The sequence below is a fragment of the Anabas testudineus genome, chromosome 11 (assembly GCF_900324465.2).
Source record: "Anabas testudineus chromosome 11, fAnaTes1.2, whole genome shotgun sequence".
NCBI classification, from domain to species: Eukaryota; Metazoa; Chordata; class Actinopteri; order Anabantiformes; family Anabantidae; genus Anabas; species Anabas testudineus.
In genome coordinates, this window is record NC_046620.1 from 16055163 (window position 1) to 16077731 (window position 22569).

At 41.1% G+C, this 22569-nt stretch overlaps 3 protein-coding genes across 3 annotated transcripts; all 3 read right to left on the minus strand.

Moving 5' to 3' along the window:
• Window positions 1–86: 86 nt before the first annotated feature.
• yars1 (tyrosyl-tRNA synthetase 1) lies at window positions 87–4896 on the minus strand. The gene is made up of 14 exons (XM_026346845.1): window positions 4801–4896; window positions 4114–4189; window positions 3879–4025; window positions 3616–3791; window positions 3402–3531; window positions 3098–3178; window positions 2745–2837; window positions 2277–2412; window positions 2088–2173; window positions 1871–2006; window positions 1656–1771; window positions 1382–1575; window positions 1152–1293; window positions 87–856 (listed from the first exon to the last, which is right to left on the minus strand). Exons 2-14 carry the CDS (start codon window positions 4168–4170, stop codon window positions 746–748), a joined length of 1605 nt encoding a protein of 534 aa, XP_026202630.1. The 5' UTR covers window positions 4171–4189; window positions 4801–4896; the 3' UTR covers window positions 87–745.
• Window positions 4897–5004: 108 nt separating this feature from the next.
• Window positions 5005–6238, minus strand: LOC113153288 (SOSS complex subunit C-like). Its single transcript, XM_026346846.1, has one exon. It carries the CDS (start codon window positions 6003–6005, stop codon window positions 5694–5696), a length of 312 nt encoding a protein of 103 aa, XP_026202631.1. The 5' UTR covers window positions 6006–6238; the 3' UTR covers window positions 5005–5693.
• Window positions 6239–7753: 1515 nt separating this feature from the next.
• On the minus strand, window positions 7754–22138 carry mfsd2ab (major facilitator superfamily domain containing 2ab). The gene is made up of 14 exons (XM_026348267.1): window positions 21898–22138; window positions 19273–19398; window positions 18177–18301; window positions 14090–14213; window positions 13763–13841; window positions 13497–13672; window positions 13277–13367; window positions 12845–12963; window positions 12484–12567; window positions 10833–10916; window positions 10579–10691; window positions 10344–10487; window positions 9801–9977; window positions 7754–9703 (listed from the first exon to the last, which is right to left on the minus strand). The coding sequence occupies exons 1-14, from the start codon at window positions 21982–21984 to the stop codon at window positions 9649–9651; spliced, it is 1584 nt and encodes a 527-aa protein (XP_026204052.1). The 5' UTR covers window positions 21985–22138; the 3' UTR covers window positions 7754–9648.
• Between the last annotated feature and the right edge of the window lie 431 nt (window positions 22139–22569).

Sequence of the window (22569 nt, forward strand, 5' to 3'; positions counted from 1 at the left end):
TTCAGCTTCCTGTACGTATTCTTCAAAAATGCAATAGACGTGGAATTGCCATAGCTTGTAACAATTTCTCACAAGTCGAGATTAAATTCCTGCAGACCAGACGTCAGTGTTTATTTCATATTAGAGAAGATGCATTATTTGATTATGGCAGACAACATCCAGATAATACCTAGCTCCAATGCAACCGTTGTATAGTACAAGGATAATATAGATATATGTGTGTATATTTATACAAGTCTGATGTCAGTCAGATGTTTGACAGATTGGTCACCGCCCTGACATTTATCATGAAGACAAAAAGTACAGTGCAACTGAAGTATAGAATTATTAACTCCCTTTTCAAACACCTGACATTTCTCATCAGGATTGAGCAACATTCAAGTAATCAAACCTCATTTATCTAAACAGGCCCAGTTTCCTTTAATTAGCAGAACATCTATTGCATTTGTACATTTACGTGCATTATTAAAACTGTACAACACCTGGTTATCAATAGGTAACAGTAATGAAATCATAGGTCACTTAGTTACATCATTTTAAAATGAGATATTTTTATCTTAATGAAGCCAAAGCAAGGTAACAGATTGTGTCCGAGCTTCTGAGACATTTGGCATCAACATCCCTTCCTTTTCCAAGAAACGTACAGATGAAGTTTGAATGTGTTGCTATGGCAACTTAGCGATGAAAGTATTTTTGCTGTGATGTGGCCAGCAGGAGCAGTTTCAGTGGTAAGTGTAGGGTGTGTCTAGCTGATGTTGCCTCCTTTGAGTGTCTTACATGTGATCTGTCCGAGTTTCGTCATCAGCTGTTTGTCTTTCCACTGAGCAACACACTCGTCCGAAATGTTCAGGTCCACCTGGAGGAGGATAAGAAAGTTATCAAAATCATCATGCCCCACAGGGATGATTTTATTCCACAATGGCAGACACAATGGCTTAGGAATAGTGTTATCAAGGAAAAGTGGTATCAATAAAACTAAAATGGCTCTATTCTATTCAAGTCATCACTAAATACCATTATCATAACCAGTGTAATGGAATTACCCAATGCTATTTTCTTTATTATTTACTCCTGTGCTTTTCCTTCTGTAACATATCAAAATGTTTTTGTGTAGAAAAAAAACTGAAGTATAATGAATGAGTGAAACATACCTGTAATTTCTCCCACACCTTCTTCTTTGGGTTGAGTCTTTCGTCTGGTTTGCCTGTCTCATAACCCTCCACAAAGACCCGCTCCCCGGGCGATGAACCCTCTGGAGGGTCCAGGGGTTCCACCCTCCTAGGATCCCCCTCACTAAAAAAAAGACAAGCCAGTAAGACAGAGTGAAGAAATTAACAGATGAGGCTGAGGGTCACTGTTGCTGGGCAGAAGTATCACTCACACGGAGGCACACAAGAGCATGGCTTGAGACTCGATCCCTCGCATCTTCTGCGGTTTGAGATTGCACAGCACCAACACCGATCTGTCTTGCAGATCCTCCTGTGAGATGTAAGCCACCAGCCCGCTGACCACCGTCCTTGCTTCTGCCTCACCCACATCTATCTTTTCCAGGTACAGCGAATCTGCGTCTGGATGCTAAGTAGAACAGAAATGTCTGGAAAAAAATGCTCAGCTATTATCTGATGGGACATTGTGTGACTATCTTTATCTCCTACCTTCTCCACACTGACAATCTTGCCCACCCTGATATCCAGTCTAGAGGGGACTAGCTCATCATCCTCTCCTCCTCCTCCTCCTCCTCCTCCTGTTTTGGCACCTTTTCCTCCAGTTTCTAATCACACAGACAAACATAAACAAAAGTAACCAATAAATTACATCTGCATGCGGCTGTTTTTCAGTTAAAATACATCATAATAGATCAAACACTCACTCGTCTTTGATGGATCAGGATAGGCCAAGCTGGTGAGTTTACGTAGCTCAGGCAACTCAAACTTCTTTCTGATTGGCTGCAGTAGCTGGTTTAGTGCAACTTCTACTGAGGCCTTCAGATCTCCTGGGTGGATCAGCTAACAAGAAAAGTGATTACTAATGATTAGACCAGAGCAGAGCTTGTATTCTTCAAATATACCAGTTAGACTATGATTCACCTCCTCTGCAAAGTCCTTCTCCACATCTTCAAACACAGTGTAGATTTTGTCTCCACCCCATTTAGGGTCTCTTTTGATGCAGAACTCTAAACGAACATAAAATATAAACTTATTTCATGCTCTTTTTACAAGTAGTGGAAAACTCTGAAGCTTATGTAACAGAAGAACGTTCAAGGACAAGTTTCCTACCTCCACGTAGAGGAAAGAGGACGTGTTTAACAAAAGAGAGGACTCCATTGTTCTGAATGTTGCCTGGCTCACAGAAAGCCTTCTTCAACTTCTTCTTCACATCTTCTTTGGAGTCCAGCAGATCAATCTTTGACTCCTGAAGCCACAAAGAGATAAAGTGGAGTTCTGTCTTGTTGCACACTTGACTTGTTCATAACTTTTTCAACAACCATAATACAGTGGCAAGAAAAAGTATGTGAACCTTTAGGAATTTCATGGTTTTCTGCATTAATTTGTCGTAAAATGTGATCTGATCTTTATCCAAGTCAAAAGTATTAACAAATATAATTTGCCTAATATAACACAAACATAAAATTAATTATGATCTTTCGTTGTCTTTTCAAATTTTATGACAAATGAATGCAGAAAACCATGAAATTCTAAAAGGTTCACATACTTTTTCTTGCTACTGTATGTCAGCAGCCTTACTTCTTCGGAGGAGCTCATCTTGGTCCCAGTCAGTCCTGGTACCATTGGATTCATCAGATGGGCCCGTTTTGCATAACCAAGAGAGGGCAAGTACTAGAGACAATGAAAAGGACACATTTGATATATGTTTTCAGAGAGAGGTTGTTCGGTGTAACTGATATTTAATGCACAAGGAGTGGAAAAAACACAATGGTATTCAGTTCAAAAAGAAGCCTCAAGAGCCTCACAGCTATTTCAAAACTGCCCATCAAGTTTCAAGAAGAAATAAAAAAGAGTCAGTACTAGGAAGAGGAAGGAAAGGAAGAGAGGATAAAGGGTTAACATAAAAGTGTTACGGTGGAGGAAGATGGTACCTTTTCTGCTAAAGTGAAAATCTTCCTCTGGTCAACTCCTCCAAACTGGGCATCCACCTTCAGATACTCCTCATCCAGAGCCTTTTTACAAAGACACATGCATTTAGTGAAGAAAACCCTCACAGTGGAAAATACAATAACAAAATGTAGAAAGATGTGAGGATGGATGGATCAGGTGTTTTAGTTTAATGTATTAATGTATTATGTATATGTAAAATGAGAAGACAATAAGTAAACTACCACAGCCAAGTAGCAGTATGACTAGTCTAGAACACACTACTCCATCTAATAACATTGATATCACCTGTAGTCCAGGGTAGAGTAGACCGCTCAGTAGAGGATGCTCCACTTGTTTGACGACTTCTGCTCCAGCCTTCTTGGCATCATGCTCCGTCACCATGGATGACAGACGGTACACATCCAGGGTATACTCTCTGACAAACATAAAAATACAGGCTTCAGGTACAAAGTCGGACTGTGTGCTGAGACACTGGGGAAGTAGCATCAGCACAACTTACCTGCTAAGCTGGTAGTCCGTTCCTTTGACAAACTTGAGTCTGTCCAGAGGTACACCAATGCTCTCCAACATGGCCTTGATCACCTGCTCATAGTATTTCACCCGGAGTTCCAGCAACTCCCAGGGGGCCTTCATGTTGTCTAGGTAGGCGTGCAAGTCTGCAAATAGTATAGTGACCTAAAGGAAAGATGACAAGAGTACCAGTAAGCCGTAAGTACAGAACAGTCCTTAACAACAGACAAGATCCCAGTGAGATGTACTCACCTCACATCCAGCCTTGAGAAAGTCTGCGATCTTGGACATGGGGACAAAGTAAGCCACATGAGGTTTGCCAGTGGTTGCTGTGCCCCAGTACACCTTCAGCTCTCTCTCCTGAAGAACCTGCTTCAGCTTCTCCTCACCAAGGACCTCCTGCAAAAAACACATTCACAAACACAATCTATTTAGATTCATGAGAGTAAGCTTTAAGACTGCTTTAGTCTTTGTGCTTGTGCCTCACCTGAAGGTTCCTGGTAATGAGGTTATACTTCTCATCTGGACTTAGCTGATCTGCCATGTTGCAACACACCTTCTGACTGGAAAGACAGGAAAATAAACATTGTTACATATGAATTGAATTGAGTGTAGTTTCATTTTCTCTTTCTAGAGCATTTATAGGTTACAACATAAATAACTTTCAGCTCAATGTTATGTTTAAAGACATAAGTACTTGGGAATATTTCTCCCAACCAATATTACATATAACGCTAATTCTTATTAACAAAGTGGGACAACGGTGGACGACAGCATTTGGGGTTTTAAAACCAACTGTAGTACAATTAACAGGATATATAGCGAGTTTACCAGACCAGAAAGGTTAGCAAAACGTAGCAGATTTACTGTCAGCTACTGAGAACGGAGACGCTGACGTGAAACAGCTTTGGAGTAAGTTAGAAAACGGTAGCTATGTAACTGTAGTGCTAGCTACCTAACTGACCAGCTCACCCTTGACGTGAAGCCGATGATGACTGCATAAACCAGCTAGCGTTAAGTAGCTAGCTAGCAACAAAGCCATGTGCAGCTCAAGTTAGCTGACTCCGGCGTTGTTTCGGGTTAAAACGACGAAGTGTGTAGCAGCTACATTGTCCCTCTATCTGACAATAATAACATTTGCCCTAAATCTATGCTGTACAATCCCTGGACTTACCTTAAAGCCTGACTTCTTACAATGAGACGTGGGCGAGGGAAGCCGGGGACCTGTCAGTGTGTTGCGTCAGCGGCAGCTCCAGCTCTGCTTTCGATTCACTGCTGAATCCAGGAGGAAGCAATCGAGCGCAGACTGCACAGCATATTTACATACAGGTAAATCTTTGCTAAGTTAATGTTTGTCCAGCTGCCAAGCATACTGAACAATGTCAGCTATAAGAACAAAACACATTGATTAAACGTTACTAAGTTATTTAAATTGTCAGCAGAGTCTTGTTGCTTTCTCTAATTGATTGACCTTTTTATGTAGCTGTCACATAGACCTGAAATTGAACCATCCCAAGTGGTCCTTAATATGCTACATGATGATGGTAATTTGAATAATGGGTATTAATCAAATTATATCCAAAGTTAACTGACACACATATGAATGAATATGGATCAGATGCCTGCTTTGTTGTTTGCTGATGTTTTTTACAAGCAGGCATAATGTTGAAAATATTCTTTTGTCTTTATGTAACGTTACATTTCTTGCTTTTTTTTTTTTTTTTTACATCAACTTCCATGGTAAACATACGACTATTAGCCATTCACTTCCTCTAATAAGCACTCATTGTTACCACAATAGATGTGTTTTTACAACACTAGATGTTTCATGACTGGTTAGCCTGTCTGACAACACACACACTACAGTTTAGTCACAAGAGGATTTTAAAAATATCGTGTTTTATTCTGTCATCGAAGTCGTTTGCATTCCCAAATCCCTATTACACTGTTTACACGACTATAAACATTACAATCCAGGGGGGAGAACGGAAATAATGTGCATGTGAGTTATTGTTCATGTCCACCAATGTCTGATACGAGCCAGTGCTTGTCGGGGGGGCTCCAGCATTAAAAGTCGGGCTCCAGCCGGGGTAGCACCGGGAGGATGAGGTTCCCAAACGAGGAGTCCTGAGTGATGAAGAAGCCCGACGAGTGGCCGTGAGCGTGCTGCAGGGCGGCCTTCTGCTGGGCGGCGATGTGCTGCTGCTCCGCACTGTCCCTCACCTCCTTCAGACCGGGTCTGGACGACAGGGCGATGTTGGCCCCTGGGCTGTTCATGGACTGGCTCTGCAGCAGCCGTCGCTTCTCCTTGTCCAGCTCCGCCAGGATGGCCACCCGGGTCTTGTTCTGAAAGCCTGGTCCTGGAGGGTTCGCAGCCATGGTAACGTTAGCTTAGCTTAGCAGCGAGCGCCGAAAACACACGCTTCACAGCTCACTGCTAGCGTTAGTTGTTTACGGTGTGAGTTATGTCGAGATAATAATACCGCTGTAACGTTACTGTACAGACACGGATCATTAGAATCCAGAGCTGACTTCTTAAATTCAAGTATTCCTTGTTGTTTGCCTGTTGTTGTTGTTAAGAGTAAAACCACTTCCGGTTTAAGCTTTCTGCTTTCAAAATAAAGGCTTATGAGCTCGTAACGACCTTGAATGTAATGTTATAATTAAACTAGAATTTCGTGTTTTATATTAATGCTGTTATGCAAACACAAATCATCATCAGTATTGTTTAACAAAAATAGAGGTCAAAATTGAATTGTTACATGCATCAAAACAACTAAATCCAAAGGCCTATAACGTGCAAAATGGGAAAGAGTGTGTGACTTTTTTTTTTTTTTTTTTGGATGGGCCTTTAGCTCTGATTACAGCACACCTTCACTGTGGCATCCTTTCGATAAGCTTCTGCAATGTCCCAACATTTATTCCTATCCAGAGTTGCATTAATGTTTCACCAAGATTACCTTTGTGAGATTTTATATTGATGATTGGAGAGTTGGACCGCTGCACAAAATCTTCAGTACATCCCAAAGACTCTCAGTGGGGTTAAGGTCTGGACTCTGTGGTGGTCAATCCATGTGTGAAAATTATGTTTCATGCTCCCTGAACCACTCTTTCATAATTTGAACCTGATGAATCCTGACATTGTCATTTTGGAATATGCCCTTATCATCAGGGAAGAAAAAATCCATTGATGGAATAACCTGGTCATTCAGTATATTCAGGTAGTCAGCTGACCTCATTCTTTGAATACATAACTGTGCTGAACCTAGACCTGACCAACTGCAGCAACCCTAGATCATAACACTGACCCCACAGACCTGTACAGTCGGCACTAGGCGTGATGGGTGCATCACTTCACCCACTTTTCTTCCTATCCTGATGCGCCCATCACTCTGGAACAGGGTAAATCTGGACTCATCAGACCACATGACCTTCTTCCATTGGACAGTTCTTAACCCAGTTTTAGTAGTTTCATCAATCTCCTCAGATGTTTTTTTTTTTCTTAGTTTGATTCATGTCAATAATCTGACCCTTCTGAAACAGATTAACATCTTTTCCACAACCACAGGATGTATCTTCCATATGGTTGTTTAAGAAATGAGAAGCTACTCACTGCAGTTGGGGTTCAATAATTTGTTGCCAGGTATAACATAATCATCCATGCAGTAATTATCCAATGTGGGGCTCTTACCTATTTGCTTAGTTGAATCCAGGTGGTAACTTTTCTTTTTGGACAAGCAGTGTATGTCTGCATATGAGTAGCTCAATTTGCAGTGTTTTTTGTTTCCTGTTTTTTCTATCAATTATAATAGAATAGACAGAAACACAAACAAAAGTAGGAACATTTCAGCCCCAGCACTAGGTGGCAGTAACGGCCAAGTCAAGTCCTGAGACTGAATAAGTACTTCAAGTGTATGTTCCCTAGTAGCCAATACAGAATTTACATAATCATTTCTCCACACAATGTCATCTTGATTATGAATAATTACTCCTTTCATAAGGGTAAATATATAAAGAAAAAAGCTACTTAAGTATTAAAATACTTTTGCTAATTATCCATGCATTGTATTTATTATATACACTTATGTTTATGTAGTTATTTCAAGTAATGACATGTTGACTTCTTGTTCATAGGACACTTATCAATTAGTATTTATTAACAATATTGAGTTCAATCTCTTTTTTTTTTAAATAACTACAGTACAGTAAACATCAGCATTTCACTTACAGCCACAAATACCAAATATATTTACATGTTTACATACAATATATACATATGCACAGGAGGCATGTACACAAGGCTTGTGTTTCCCTGTGGAATTAAAGCTCACACATTTGGCTCCAGCCTCAAGACTCATGAGAGAAGTTCACAGATAATATATTGACAAAATAAAACAGTGATTTACAGGATGTACAATTAATACAGGGTTGTGTGGAAAAATGGCACCACGTTGGCATGTACAGAATCCACTATGAATATAAGGAACCTTTAGGGAAAACAAAATAACAATAGAGTGAATGAAGTATGATTGGCAACCCAGTTGTCAGGAACAATTGAAGATGTAACAGTATGTATAACATATGACACTTTATGTACACATTTCCATATCAACAGATATGAAATATGTCAATCCTTGTTTTCGTGACACGGATTGAGATGATCAGAAAGCATCCTAGCTGTTCCTTCAATAAACATGTATAATGTGTAGGTACAAACAAACATTCAAAAGGAGACTATCTCAACCTTACTTCCCCATCTTCCACTCTTCTTATATGCAAAATTACATGCTTCCCTTTTTGAATGTATATGGAGGAAAGACAGTACCAACGTGCATTAAAAAGGCATGTAAATGTTTTAAAATTTGACTCCCATCCCACATTTTTTTCCTCATTTTGCATCAGCTAATTTACTGTAATAAACTAAAGTACTGAAATACTGCAAGATGTGACTTCAGCAGAAGAAGTAAGATCAAAACTAATAAATATTTAAATAATATCACTAAATTAGATACCGTTCTCCTCAATATTAGCATTCACAGACAAAAAAAAGAAAGCTTTTCCTGTGTTCAGTAGCTGTCCTATAAATAATATGGAGATAATGCAATTGTTGGATAAATAATGCAGTTACATGTGCAAACTAACTGCTTTTACTATTGTAGTGGTTTCAGTACTATGGTGGGGAACTAAAATGAGCCCTTCAGAGCACAGTTGTTATCCAGCCTCTAGTTCTAACATCACATTATTATGGCTTCTTTAAAAAAAAAAAATAATAATAATAATAATCCAGTAGAAATGGAAATCGATATAAAGCAAGTGATGGGCTGGTTTCAGTAAACTAGGATGAGCAATTAAAAAATTACAAAACGAATTTAAACATTTTCAAAATACACACCAAGTCAGTGACTGAAGAGCATGTAACTGACAAGTGTCAGTTTGTCAGTTTTGCTTTTTTCAACCCTGCAAGGGCTGAGATTAAGGCATCATCACTGTTCAAGTATCTTGTAATGTTTACATCTCTGAACTATACAGTCATTAGAAGCGCAGTGCTCAAGGTCATTTGTGCTCGATGGGGTATGTAAAAGAATGGAAACTGTTCAGCTCCAGTGAGTAGCACCAATAATGGCAGCACTGACAGAACATGCTCCCATCACGTTTATGGTTTTGTGCAATTTCAACTAAGAACAAAACCAGCCTTTAAAAAACTAAAGAAAAATCAGCAGCACTCAAATATATATACAAAAAGTAAGGCTTCTGAGATCTGACTGCACAAAAGAGGAGAATGAATTTCATGCTGGGAGAATGTCACAGGTGTGGACAAGAACATGTTTGTTTCTATAAAGGCTTCAGGGTTGCTGAAGCGATGACACTTGAGAGTCCATCAAGTTTTGAAGACATGGAACAGCAGCAGTGTGACTGGACAAGGCAGTGTCTTCATGGTCCGGCAGGCCCAGGTTCGTAGGTCCAGTCCAGTGCAAAATGCCAGTCGATCACCCGATTGGTCTGTGGGTTTCTCTAAAATATGCTACACAGTGTTGCCCAGTTCTGTTGAGTCTGTTTCAGAATTGTCTTCATCGTCCCTGCAAGAAAAAGAAAAAAAAGTATTTTTTAGACTTTTTAAATTTTGTTTAGTCAAACGCAGGACGGTGAAGTAGCTGCTTTCAATCTCAGCCTTACCTCTGTTCCTGTAGCAGTTTGCGGTTGCCTTGCCTTCTTTCCTCATCGATTGGATAAGAGTACAATATGCAGAGGCCGACAATGATCAGAGCTATGGGGGCGGCCGAAACCAACAGTTTCAAGGTTAAGTCCACTTCCTCTGGTTGAGAGCAGCCTCTACTAATGTAACCTGCAAAACTGCAATAGAGGGAATAAAATTATGACACTTTAACTCAAGTATCTCACATCTATAAGCATTGCAGATTTAATATTCTGTAATAAAACAAAGTAGAGTCCACTAAATCTCTGATCAAAGGCCAACACTGCTGTAGAGTTGTCATGTGATGTGTGTGTCACTCTGCAGTCTCACTGTACTGTATGAAAATGAAAGAAATTCTTTGCTTTGATGTAGGATTTAGGTGCTGGGATATTTGGATTAGTCTCCATCAGACGCCTTTCTTTGTTATTTTAAATTTAAAATAATAATAATAATAATAACAATAATAATAATAATACTACAAGCCCTACAGAACATGTTTGGTTTGCAGTCAGGGGAGTACTCACTCTAAACTGAGAGTTGAAATGCCCAGGGAGACTCCAGAGGCAAACTTGGTAAAAAAGACGTAGAAGGAATAAAAAAGAGCTTCGTGGCCGGTCGACTCAGGGTTCTGCACTTGGAAATCATCAACGACATCAGGGAGCATAGACCTGGGAGAGAATGTTGGAGTCAGCACTGGTTTTACATGTTCACACTTGATGATAGTCCATGTAAAAGCTAAGGTTGTATGTGGGGTCTTACCAGGGCAGCAGGAAGGCTGCAGCCACTCCAACCCCAGCAGCAAAGGAGACAATGTAGGTGACAAACAGGTTACTCTTCAGACACACCACCAGGATCATGAAAGGAACCACAGACTGAAAGAATGGAAACACATTATTACACATAGGTACTAAAATACAAACAACGAACCTAATGGTATTAGAGCAGTCTCCCTACAACTCCTAGAATAACAAAATTATTTGCTGTCTTACAGGCTTCATATGACTGGGCCTTACCAAGGTGCCGGTGTAAACAGCCGTCTTCTTCCCAAAGCGAGTCAGAAACCACTGCCAGAAGGGGATGGCCAGAGTGGCGGAAAGCTGATGGACAAAACCAACAACTCTAGTTAATCAGCTGGTTCGTTTTCTCACATACACACACACACTGACAAACAAACAACATCTACAAAGGGCCTTTTAATACAGGTCTTCATGAGAGTCATATTTAACAGTAAATGAAGCAGAACATTAGGGGCATCCCAAAATGCTTGGTGAGTTTCTTTTTGCTTTTTTCCCCCCTCCATCTTCACTGAGGTGAAGAACAACACGAGTTCTACAGCTCTTCCCAAAACAAACTTGAGCTCAATGTTATGCAGAAGTCCACAAGAATCATCCTAATGGTCCACAGGAGGGCAGAGGCCTCACTCAGATCAGTTTGGCCTCTGAGCCAGACTAGGGTAAAGATACAAAAAGCCCTTTTGCAACAATATCTTTTGAGCCTTTCTTATGAATATGAGTGAAACACTAAGCTGAGATAAAACCACCCACACACACACAGTCACCTCTGCTACAAAAAAAAATACATGTGGTTTTTCTCGCTACAGTTATGCATCTATTTCATTTTATTTCTATTCGACTTAAGAAGATTGTATGTTTTGATTAAGAGTCTGAACTTCATCTTCAAAACCATAACTTCCTTGTAGAGACACCAGCCACAGCTTGAGTAACCTAATCAACCTTTTCCTCAGAAATCATAACATCATTATCAGTTCGTAAGACTTTATCTTCATAACAGACCTGATAAAAAATGCTTTACACAACCAACAACACAAAAAGGGCACAACATGGCCTCTCCTCTAGCAAATATAGTCCTGCTCTCACACAGTGCTTCCTTAAATTCAGCTTGAGTTACAAGTCTTTATATAATGCCTTTTAGTGTGATTAGCTTGACTTATCTTTGTTCTCATGATGAAATTCTATGTTCTTCATCTCATCAAATTACTGGAGATGGGGATTAGCCTCACTTAAAATTTTACAGTGTGAAGGTTCATTTCATTAAATTAATGTACTTTATAAAAAAAACTGCCTTGGCGCCATAATCCTTTCCATAAAGTAAAGGATCAAAGTGTTTAATATTTTCAACCTCTCTAACCTGTACTTTGTCACCCTGTATGGTTCTGCTGTGCATGCTACAGAAGGCACATCAGCCGATTAACTGGGTTTAATACCTGTCAGCATCTGCAGGCCGTTTCTTTGATATGAGAATTTTCTTTTCCCCTGATACAACTTTATATAAAAGAAAAAGGTCAAAGAGGGACATGAAAGGAGAAGCCAATGTGGCTGTGGGAATGGGGCAGCATTCAGGCAGGAGTCCAATAGGACACAGATCATGGAAATGAGCAGCCAAGAGACACTGTTGTCTACCGAAGTACAGACAAGCTTTGTAACTGGAGACAATTTACATGCTCATCCAGGGGGAGAAGCTTTTGTCTGCACTCTGCAATTTAATGGCTCAGCTTGTTCAACACAAATGGGCTGCCCAGGGTTTCAGGTGATGAAGGAAACGTGGCCATTGCTACAGTAACAGTGTACCTCTCTGTGTGACAGAAATGCCACCCGTGTGTGTGTGTGTGTGTGTGTGTGTGTGTGTGTGTGTCTGTACACTCACCATGATTGCCAGAAGAATATTTTGGAAGTCGTTTCTGAAGCCCAGCGTTGAACTGCAGAACAGAGCGAAGTTTCCCTCCAGGAGCTGTGAGACCAAACATGCAGATGCACAGAGTCAAAATTTTGAGCTTAAATACACAAATACACACATCAGGCCAACTCTGCAGGCACCAAGTAAACACCTGGTCTGGAAGCACGAAACAGCAAGAGATGTTAAACATAAGAAGAACTGGCTGAACTCAGTAACCAAAAAAAAAACAATAGGTAGCTGACACAGAGGGAAGTGAGACTGAACATACACTACAACCCTATAATATCAAATATCATATCAACTGTGTGTGTGTGTGTGTCTCTGTTCTCACCATGAAAGCCAGTGAGGTAAAGAGGAAAACCATGACCAGTTTAGCATATGGTCCATGCCCCATTATCAGCTTAATCCCCTGAAAGAACGACATTGGCTCTGATCTCGGACGACAAGACTCTGGAAGGAGGAAAAACAGGAAGGAGTGAACAAAGATGCAAAATTACATCCACAAATCTTTTTTTTTGTCCAGTGATACATCTGTTATTGGACTACTGTGTCTTATTTAATAATGTGCCACAAGAGGCCTGTGTGCTGAGCACACAATCATACCAAATCATAATACTGTGTATCCACTGCAGTGCAAGAGAAATGTCAATAACAGCTCCGTCACCGTAGAAATTGGTGTTTTCATCATCTAATCAGTAAGTTCAACTTGAGTGAATTAGTTTTTTGGAACCTGGGTCTGCTTTTATTCAGTTTTTTTTTTTACCTTTTTGTTCTCTCACACCGAAGAAAAGAACAACAGCACAGAGGACGTAGATCAGACAGATCACACCAGAGGAAATCATGTAGGCCACCTTCTGTATACAAAGAAGAAAAGACAACAACATTTAGCAAACAATCTTTTTACCAAATTTTGCTCTAGACTTTGACACCAGTATTTGTTATTTAAAGAGTAATGTTGTTAGTGTTTACTGAAAGTTATTTACCGTGTGCTCCAGAGAAATGACGGGCTCTGAGTCGTTGAGACCACCAAACCTTGAGGAGTTGGTCACATCTGCCACCATGTCACCGGGTCCTGGGAGGCACGGTGCGTTGGCCATGCCTACTATCTGCCCCTGGATAGCTGTACCAAGCAAAGTGCCCAGAACCTCCACCGTCATCCCTGATTGGAAGACAAGTTAGAGACATTCAGTCAGAGGAGGCGACATACATTTATTGTGTAATAGTTTTACATGCCAACTATGATACCCACTGTATGCTGTGGCTGAGTCCCTCTCCTTCTGCTCTGAGCTGATGAACATGGTGAGGGCCGAGTACGGTACATGGAAGCACTGATGTCAAACAAAAAGATACAAAGAAAGTCAGAAAAATGTACTTTTTAGTCAAAGAAAATCTATATAAATAAAACCCATAATAAAAGTTGAATTGATGATACTGCTTACATGTGTGTAGTTGGAAATATGAAACTACCAAAGCTACCCTCTGGAAACAGAGTGTAACAGCTAGTCTGGTTAACAACCTCTATTTACCAATACCTTTACAACTCACTAATTCACATGTGCATGTGTGTGGTACTTACTGTCTGGAGAGTCTGGAAGAGGCAGTAGAAGAAAAGGTACCAGATGACTTTGCCATCCTCAAAGGGAGGAACATACCATATGAGGAAATAGGAAAGCACAGCCAGAGGGGTTGACAGCAGGATCCTACAGATGGACATGACGGACAGGGGAGAGAGGGGAGAGGAACGACAACGGACAACAACAACAACATTAGAGTGAAACACTGTCACGCTGTAAACAAATACCAGTCTTTGTGAAGAGAGGGGCCCCTCATTACGTAACTTGTTGGGGCTTTTAAGTGGGCCTTTCATTTAGTCTGAGCCAAGTTTACTTCTGTGGTCTTTCACTGGATTGAGTTTAACCGTTTCACACCGAGTTCCATTAAAAGGGACATAATGTTCCTGTTGTTCTCAAGCAAGAAACAGGTTGAACTTGAAGTGTGGCTCAATTTGAGGGTTGTGTGAGGATATAATATTAGAAAATGCTGCTAAACAAAACCAATCATGTTGGTGTGTTCTCCCTCCCCCATCCCAGCTTTCTGTGTATTCCTTCCTTTTCCTGCATGTCAGTTTCCATAAATTCTCACTATGAGGTCATTTTAAAACAAAAGAAGTGGAGTGGAATTTTTCAATCCATTGGTCACTTCCTGCCGATGAGATATGAGATCATGAGTGTGACCACACCTCTGATGTGCAGGGAAAAGCTGTTTAGCTTGTGGAACAGGAGGTAGCCCAGGGGCATCCTGCCTGTATGTCTGTTCTCTACAAGAATTGTTAATGACTTGTAGATCAGGTGATTCATCCTTGACAGTGAAGTCACTCACACGTCACACAACACACCACGAGCTACAGCGTGCCATTGTCATATGTAAGTATTGTGATGCAACTTCTTGCTGTGGCACCAGGCAACATCCAGTCGAAGTGCTTGGGAAAAGAAGAACTCCCCTGCAGACTCACCACCAGTCAGCTTAATCCTATTTACAGCCAAACTTTGATGAAGTTTCCATATTAGAGAAATGTCAGGCACCATTCAGCAGACTCTCTCGTGCTTATGATGTGATTAACTTGAACTCGTGTGAAGTCACTGCAAGAGTGTGCAGGGTGGTGTGCAACTTAAAGCAGATGCTTTACACAGAGTGGAAAGTGTTTTATTAATGTTCACTTCCTCAGTGCAACGTGAGATGCACTGTACTTTGACACAGTACCACCTGTACGTCCTGGCTAAATGCCACTTCTGGAGTCATATTTAAATGTGCTCTGAAATAGCACTGCTGACTGGGGAGGGGTGACTTTATCCCAGCAGTTTAACAGGTGACGCTGTTAAATCTGGCACCTATTAAAGAAAATGTGCTTTATAGGCTGACAGTGATAAGTACTTTTGACAGCTATCACTTGGCAAAGGTTATAAGAACATGTCGAGGTTCTGAGGCCTTCATGCCCTTACAGTAAGTCAAGAAATCATTTGTGTGACAGAAAATGCTGAAAACAACAGTAAGGTACAGCTCAATTTCAGTTTATAGTCTTACTTTTAAATTGATATTCAGAAAAAAAAGTCTCAGTTTGGGTAAATACTGCCTCTTTGGGGCAAAAAGCAGCCATGTGTCCTAATTTGCATGCATGTTTAGGAGGTAACAGCAGAAGTCTGCAGTCTGTCACTTGTGACTATTCCGGTTTGTCTACAGAAACAGTGAAACTCTTTCTGCTCATACTTTGAAACTTGAACTAAAGTAACCTCCAGGATTCCTCAGCCTCTCTTCAAAAGTCCTACCACTGCCTTCACAATTGAGAGCCAACACGCTATTGGCCAAGGCAGGTGGTGTGTTGTGGGCTCGACCAATGAGAAGCAAGCATCACCCTAGTCTCCCTTCCCCCACTTCCTACACATAGATTTTAAGATGGAGGAGCCAGGCGTCTTTCCCAGCCTCCTCCCTGCCCTCAGACATCATCTTCATCCGTTCACATCTTTACGGCTGAACTGAGCATAATGTCACTGAACATTCCAGTCATGCCGCCGTCCTTTCTTCACCTACAGGCCCCCACCCACACCATATCTCTGACAACAAAATGCATCTCACTTGAGCATGAGCATCATCCAGTGTGACCCACTTTGAAGGCTTCCGATTCAAATATCAGGATTTTACAGCTGGATGAAAATTGAAACAACCTTCCACAATATTAAGTTGTGAGCGTGAGCTTAATTAGATGAGGCTGAAAGAGTAAGACTACCAAAAGCAAAAAGAACTGTAGTATACAAAATTTCAATATGTTACATTAGATTGACCATACAGAAACAACTGAGACGATATATTTAAAAGATATCTAAAGTTGTCCAGCTATATCTTTGGCACAATACTCCTGCTAACATTTAGAAATGTAAAAAAAAAAAAAAAAAATCAGTGTTTGCTATTATGCAGATAATAGCTTTCAATATGAACAATCAAAACCAAAGCTGCTTGTGTGCTGCAAAGATATGTATGTAAAAAGCAGCCACCTCACAGGAACCGCTAACAAACAGACGTAAAGGATGACCATTTATTTGTACTTTAAATTAATTATGTAGGGGTTCTCACCATAGGCACACCTGAGGGATCATAAACACAGGAAACTGAGAGGGGGCCACCAGGGAACTTCGCAGCAGGGTTTACCTCCCAATTGTGCACCTACTTACACATGGCACACGTGTTTTATGAGCAACTGGGGAGATTATATTTTTAATCAAGTAGGCAGGAGAGTAAATAAGCTAGTGTAATACTCCATCCTGTATCTCCCTGTAGTGCTCATTATACCGCTGCCTAGAGGCTTTGAGCTTGCCCCCAGTCTCTCTTTGTCACTTTTTTTTACTTTTCCTCCACTGGCACATTTCTGTCCTGATCACATTGTGAGGCACAGCATTTTCTGAGCTACTAAGGGACAGCAGCTCTAAAAACATCATGGGTGCCGACAGTCACAGACACTCTACACCACATTGCTCTCACACTGTGTGAATTATACCTCTCAGATATGAACCGAGAGTTTCAGGGGTCTGCAACTTTTAACAATGAAGAAAGTATGGTCAAACATCACAATGGTATCTGCATTATTCAGATAGACAGCTCAGTGTTTGAGAGGCGGAGATATGGGGGAGGGGACATAAAGGCTAAAAAGATAAAGGTCAATAAGCTTTCTGGGAAAAAGGCCTCCCACAGCCTGGCCGCCACACAGACGATGGCTACATTCATTTTGCTACAGGCTATGCTGCTTATCATGGGGAGCTGCCAAATTGCAGTGGTCAGAGGGAAAGTAAACCCCCGAAATAGTTGGTGTAATTCTTTAAGTCAAATGTCACACAGATGAAAATGAGCTCTCTATTCAAGTATACAGAGATTTCACTTTCTGATTCCTTCTGAAAAAAGAAAGTGTGCTTGTTGTCAAAGGCAGACTCAGTAGCAGTAAGGGGTTATATTTGTCAGCACCATGCCAAAAGCCACGCTGTGGGAAATATGCAAGCAAGAACCAGCAGGAGCTCCTTATATTTGTTAGGTTAAGGCTTAGTGTGTTTTGGCTTCAGTGGTTCAGTCTGGGCTATGTCAGCTAAAGGCATTCTACAGTAGATTATTTTATGACAAGTGTCTTAGAAGCAGTGCTGTGTGTCTGTCTCTGTGTGTGTGTGTGTGTGTGTGTGTGTGTGTGTGTGTGTGAACAGGAGAGAGGGGAGGGAGCACAAGTGGATATAAGCATGTGAGGGCAATGCGGAAGTGGTACAGTAGTAATGGACCATAGTAACTCCTCCTGGGGGATGACGCTGATTCAGACTGAATCCCAGCATGAAGCTCCACCCCCAAACAGTGACACGTGTACAGTTTATATCTGGAAACTTTCCAGAGCTGCTTCAGAAGATGACAGCTGCCCCTTATGGAGCATTTCCAAAACCAGATTGGTAACAAAAAGTGAAGGTTTATAAACAGGGTGAGGACAAGGGTGTAACTGACACCTAAACATTATAGCAAAAGGAGGTGGGTGTTTCAAGGAAAATTACTCAGGTTTAATGGGAAGGTCTAAAACATAATTCTAGTTGTCATATAAGGCTCCAAAATGCAACCTACTGATTCCAGCTGGGAGTCAGACCTACCAGGGCAACATGCGTCCAAAGCGTGTCCATGGGCTTCGGGAGACCAAAAAGCCTATAGTGGGATCTGTTACAGCATCCCATGCTCGACCCACAAACAAGATGATTGAGGCGTAGAACGGATCCAACTGTGAAAATAGAAGACATAAATATTAGAGAAACTTAAATACAGTGGGTCCTTCCCTGATGCTAAATCCATTGCTACCACAAAATATTAATCTATATTAAGGTGACTAAATGTGATGAACAAGATGGCACATTGTCCGTAGCCTCATTAGTATACAGATCGTTGGATGAGGCAGTCAGCAGTATAGATGTAAAACATTACAACAAACTTGAAATTACAGGGAAAAATATTGAATTATAAACATGACCATAGCGAAAATGCAGCACTCAGCATGAAATAATGAAGGTGCCATTTCACAGCTAGGCCTGTCTGCTGTTATCCAGCACTGGACAAAGCAGACAAGCTTGGCTGGAAGCCAGGAGGGATGAACGCTCAACTCTTGACTGTACAATCTACATCATGCTGTGTCAACCAGTAGACTCTTAATCAACTAAGTTGGTAGAAATACAAAGTGAAACCCTGGGAAGTAGTCGACTTACACGCTATTTTGGCCTTAAACATCAGATTAGTGTCAGACCCCATTAAAGCGAGCCCCTCCTCATGGTGCTACCATTCCGCCCACCCCAAAACCTTTTTATAACAAGCCCCTGTAAGCCTCTTGATACAGGAGCCCATCATCAAATCAGCAATGTAGGCAAGAGAGGAATGTTTTCCACCTCTTCATTTTTCCAGAACTGTCAGATCCTTTGTTGGCAAGACTTGGTGATCACAATGTCCTTTATTTGTCCTTATGAGAGAGGTGCTATGAGGATCATGTACAACTCCTTGCCCTCTAGCCTCTAAATCCCACTTCACATACTGTGACAGGACATTAGGATGTAGGAAAGACAGTAGAGGATGCACAGTACGTTCTTTTTCCCAGTAAGACGGTCTTTTAATGACAGCAGTGTGGCTATACTTAGACTAGTGCTATTAAATGGTACTAAATGTCTGAACTTGAAGACCTGGAGTGAACAGCAAGTATTAACTCACCTGAGCTACATCCAACAGATAAATCTGCAGAAAAAAGCCCAGGGCACATCCTGTGATCTGGTAGGGTGCTCCACCGATGGCATAGCTTATCTTGTTGCAGATGGACAACCTGTTCCTGTGTTCATGCTAGAGAAAAACCGGATAGAAGAACAGAAAAAACACAGTTAAGACATGAACACAGACTTCAGACATGTTACACATTCAACATTAACCTACTTTTGGATCAAGTGTCTTTAGGTATTTCAGTCTGCCCACAAAAGGCTTTAGCAGGGCCTAGCTCATGTAATTATAGGAGGTCAGTTTTAGAGAATCAACAACAGACCTTTAATCCTAATAGTGTGACTGCAATACAGAAGCACACAGTTTTAAACACACACACACACACGCACATGTATATAATGTATGTAAATATATATATATATATATAAAAAACTAACCATGAGTAACCACCAGTGCTCATTCTTCTACACATTCTCTACTGTAGATGTGATAATTTCCTCAGACAGGCTTTTAACAACTCTTTAAATAGCAACACAAATCTCTGTTGATTAGTACCAGAACATGACAACACCGCTGTGTCACACCACGCCAAAAGTCAGGGTGACAGCATCGTGGCACAAGCCTGAACTGGCTTAACACACAAAGGGATGTCAGTTTGGCCATTGCTCTGACCACATAGGGGCAAAAACACTCCCTCTTCCCTGACCAATCACAAGGTTGTCTATCTATTTTCTGTTTAAAGACAGCATCTACTCATGAAAAGTCCACTGAGAAGCAGGCACATTTCACTGTTATTAAAGTAAAAGTTACTGATGAAAAAGAAAATCATCTTTAATCGGAACACATAGCAATCGAATAAACGAGCCTCTGCCTTGTTGATACACCCAACTAAACCTTTGTTTAGGTGACAAATCACTCACAGGTTGAAATGAGATACGAGCACCTTCGAAACGTAAAAGCAATTGTTCAGACATTTGAGAGTGAACAATGGCTGACATTACAACAGTTGAACTGCCTGGTGATTTGAGTAATATCTCCATGGTAGTGAATGCAGAGTCTTATGGATCAAACTTGAACCCAACATTTGATGCTGTCTTCCATTCAAATTGAACAATACAGCTGGTTGATCTCTAGAGATTGTCCTCTGCCTGGACTGAGCAAAACCTCTTTTTTTTTTTTGCAGACAACTCTTTACTGCATAAAGTTCTCCTACACTTATCCTACCGGTTTACCGATTCTATCCGTTTTACTCCTCCTAGTTACAGTAGTCTGTCACGCCACAATCACAGGAATGCATCAGGGTTCATGTGCAATACCAGTAGAGGAGGAGTATATACTACAGTTCTGTGCTGCCCACTTAGTCTATTTAATGAAGAGGTGTAACTTAGTTTTATCTACTTCCGTTATCATTGCTACTGCTAATGATGTATTACTACTGTAAACTGATAACAGAATTACAGTAGGTCAAAAGTATGTCCTAAAATGGCATTTCCTTTTTCAGATCTTCAAATGTATGACAAGCATTTTTGGATTTGAGCAATATTAGATGATGAACACGTCAAGAAACGACCCCCCCCCCCCCCCCCCCCGCCCGCTCCCTCAATGTCTTGACACGTCGCCCCGGTGCGGGCTTCCCGATACGTTCCGAAATATAGGAGAGATGGAAATTACCATCATTAAAAGTATACCGAAATTAAGTAATGGGGGTTTCTGTAGCCACTGTGGTGATTTCTGAGAAGCAGGATCATGTGAAAATGTAAACGATGAAAACTGATTTGAGTATAATTCGTTTCATGACAACTCCCAGCTGCTCGGTACTCCGTGAACGCAGCAGCACCCGAACACACCTCTGTGGACACTGGATCCCACCCAGTGATATGAAGGACGTGAATCAGATAACATCGAGCAATCATCGGTCAAAAAAAAAAAAAAAGACCCCAGGGGCTTTCACGCCACTCACATCATTTGTTAATTTTCACGAACGAAATAACGGGGAATTTGATTCACTCACAATATAAGACGAACATCATGTAAGAAGAAAAAAAAAAAAAATGGATGAGCCACGTTAGCCGCCGAGAAAGCAGAGCAGCTAGCAACCTCTGGATTTAAATACAGTTCTGTGTGGCTACAAAAATGAGAGCAACCTGTATCATTACAGTCTGGAAACTTGAAATTATGACTGAAACCCACCACAGTGGGTGTTTTAACCGTGTCGGCTCAGTTTATGCGATTCAGCGTTTAACGACCTGGAGGATAACTCGTGATGTGCACGGTGAAATGAAAGGGCTCGTTGAGGAGTGGTAGCTGTAAAATAGCTGTATCCATTTTTTCCCCCAATTCCCCTCTCTCTCTCTCTCTGTCAGTGATTTAGTTCGTGTAATGACTACATTATCCAGACGTGATGTTGCTCAACACCTGTGCAGAAACACGAGTAAGATGACTCACCCAAACAAAATGTCTTTTTTTTTTCTCCATTCATTCAAACGCTCCGCACTCATTCAGACGTGTAAACCTTCCGTTTTTCCTCGTTTTTACGCTGTCAGGTGAGGCGCTTTTAAACACGAAACAAGTCGCCCAAGTAAGAATTTCAAATGAATGAATGAATGAATGAATGAATAAACTCACCTTCCTGGCGAGCTTGATGCCATCAGAGTCCGGCTTACTTAGTAAGTTGGCGTTAGAGTATTGTTCACCTCCTTCTCCTTTGGCCATAGCAGAGGAGCTGGATACTTGGTTTAGCCTGACACACAGACACACACGCGAAAAAAAACAAAACAACAAAGAAATATCAAATAGGTTTCCCGATAAGGTTTGAAGAATGACGCCCAATGAATATCCTCGTGGTCTCGTCTGTTTGAAAACTGCGTTGAAGGGTGGATGTAGTAATTTTTAGACATCCCCGCCCCTCCCAACGTACTATTCACCCCATATTTACCCCGCCCCCCCCCCGGGGCGGGTCTCCGGGCAGCATCGAGCTGACATCGCATCGCATGTCTTGAGAAATTCTAACTATGCGACCGTGATGTTAGTTTGCGTGTTTGCATCCTTGCGTTGTTAAACAGGCTGCAGCCTTTATCGCTTCACGGTCGCACCTTGCATGCCTGTAGCCTATACAACAAGCATAATTCACCATATAGACTCAGAGGTGGAAGATGTACTGTGATCATATAGGAGGAGAAATACCTCTGTGCAGAAGCACTGTGTTACAAGTAAAAGTCCTGCATTCAACATGTTACTTAAGTCTCAGTACAAAAATCTGATTCCCAGGAAACACAGAGTACTCTCTAATTTCACATT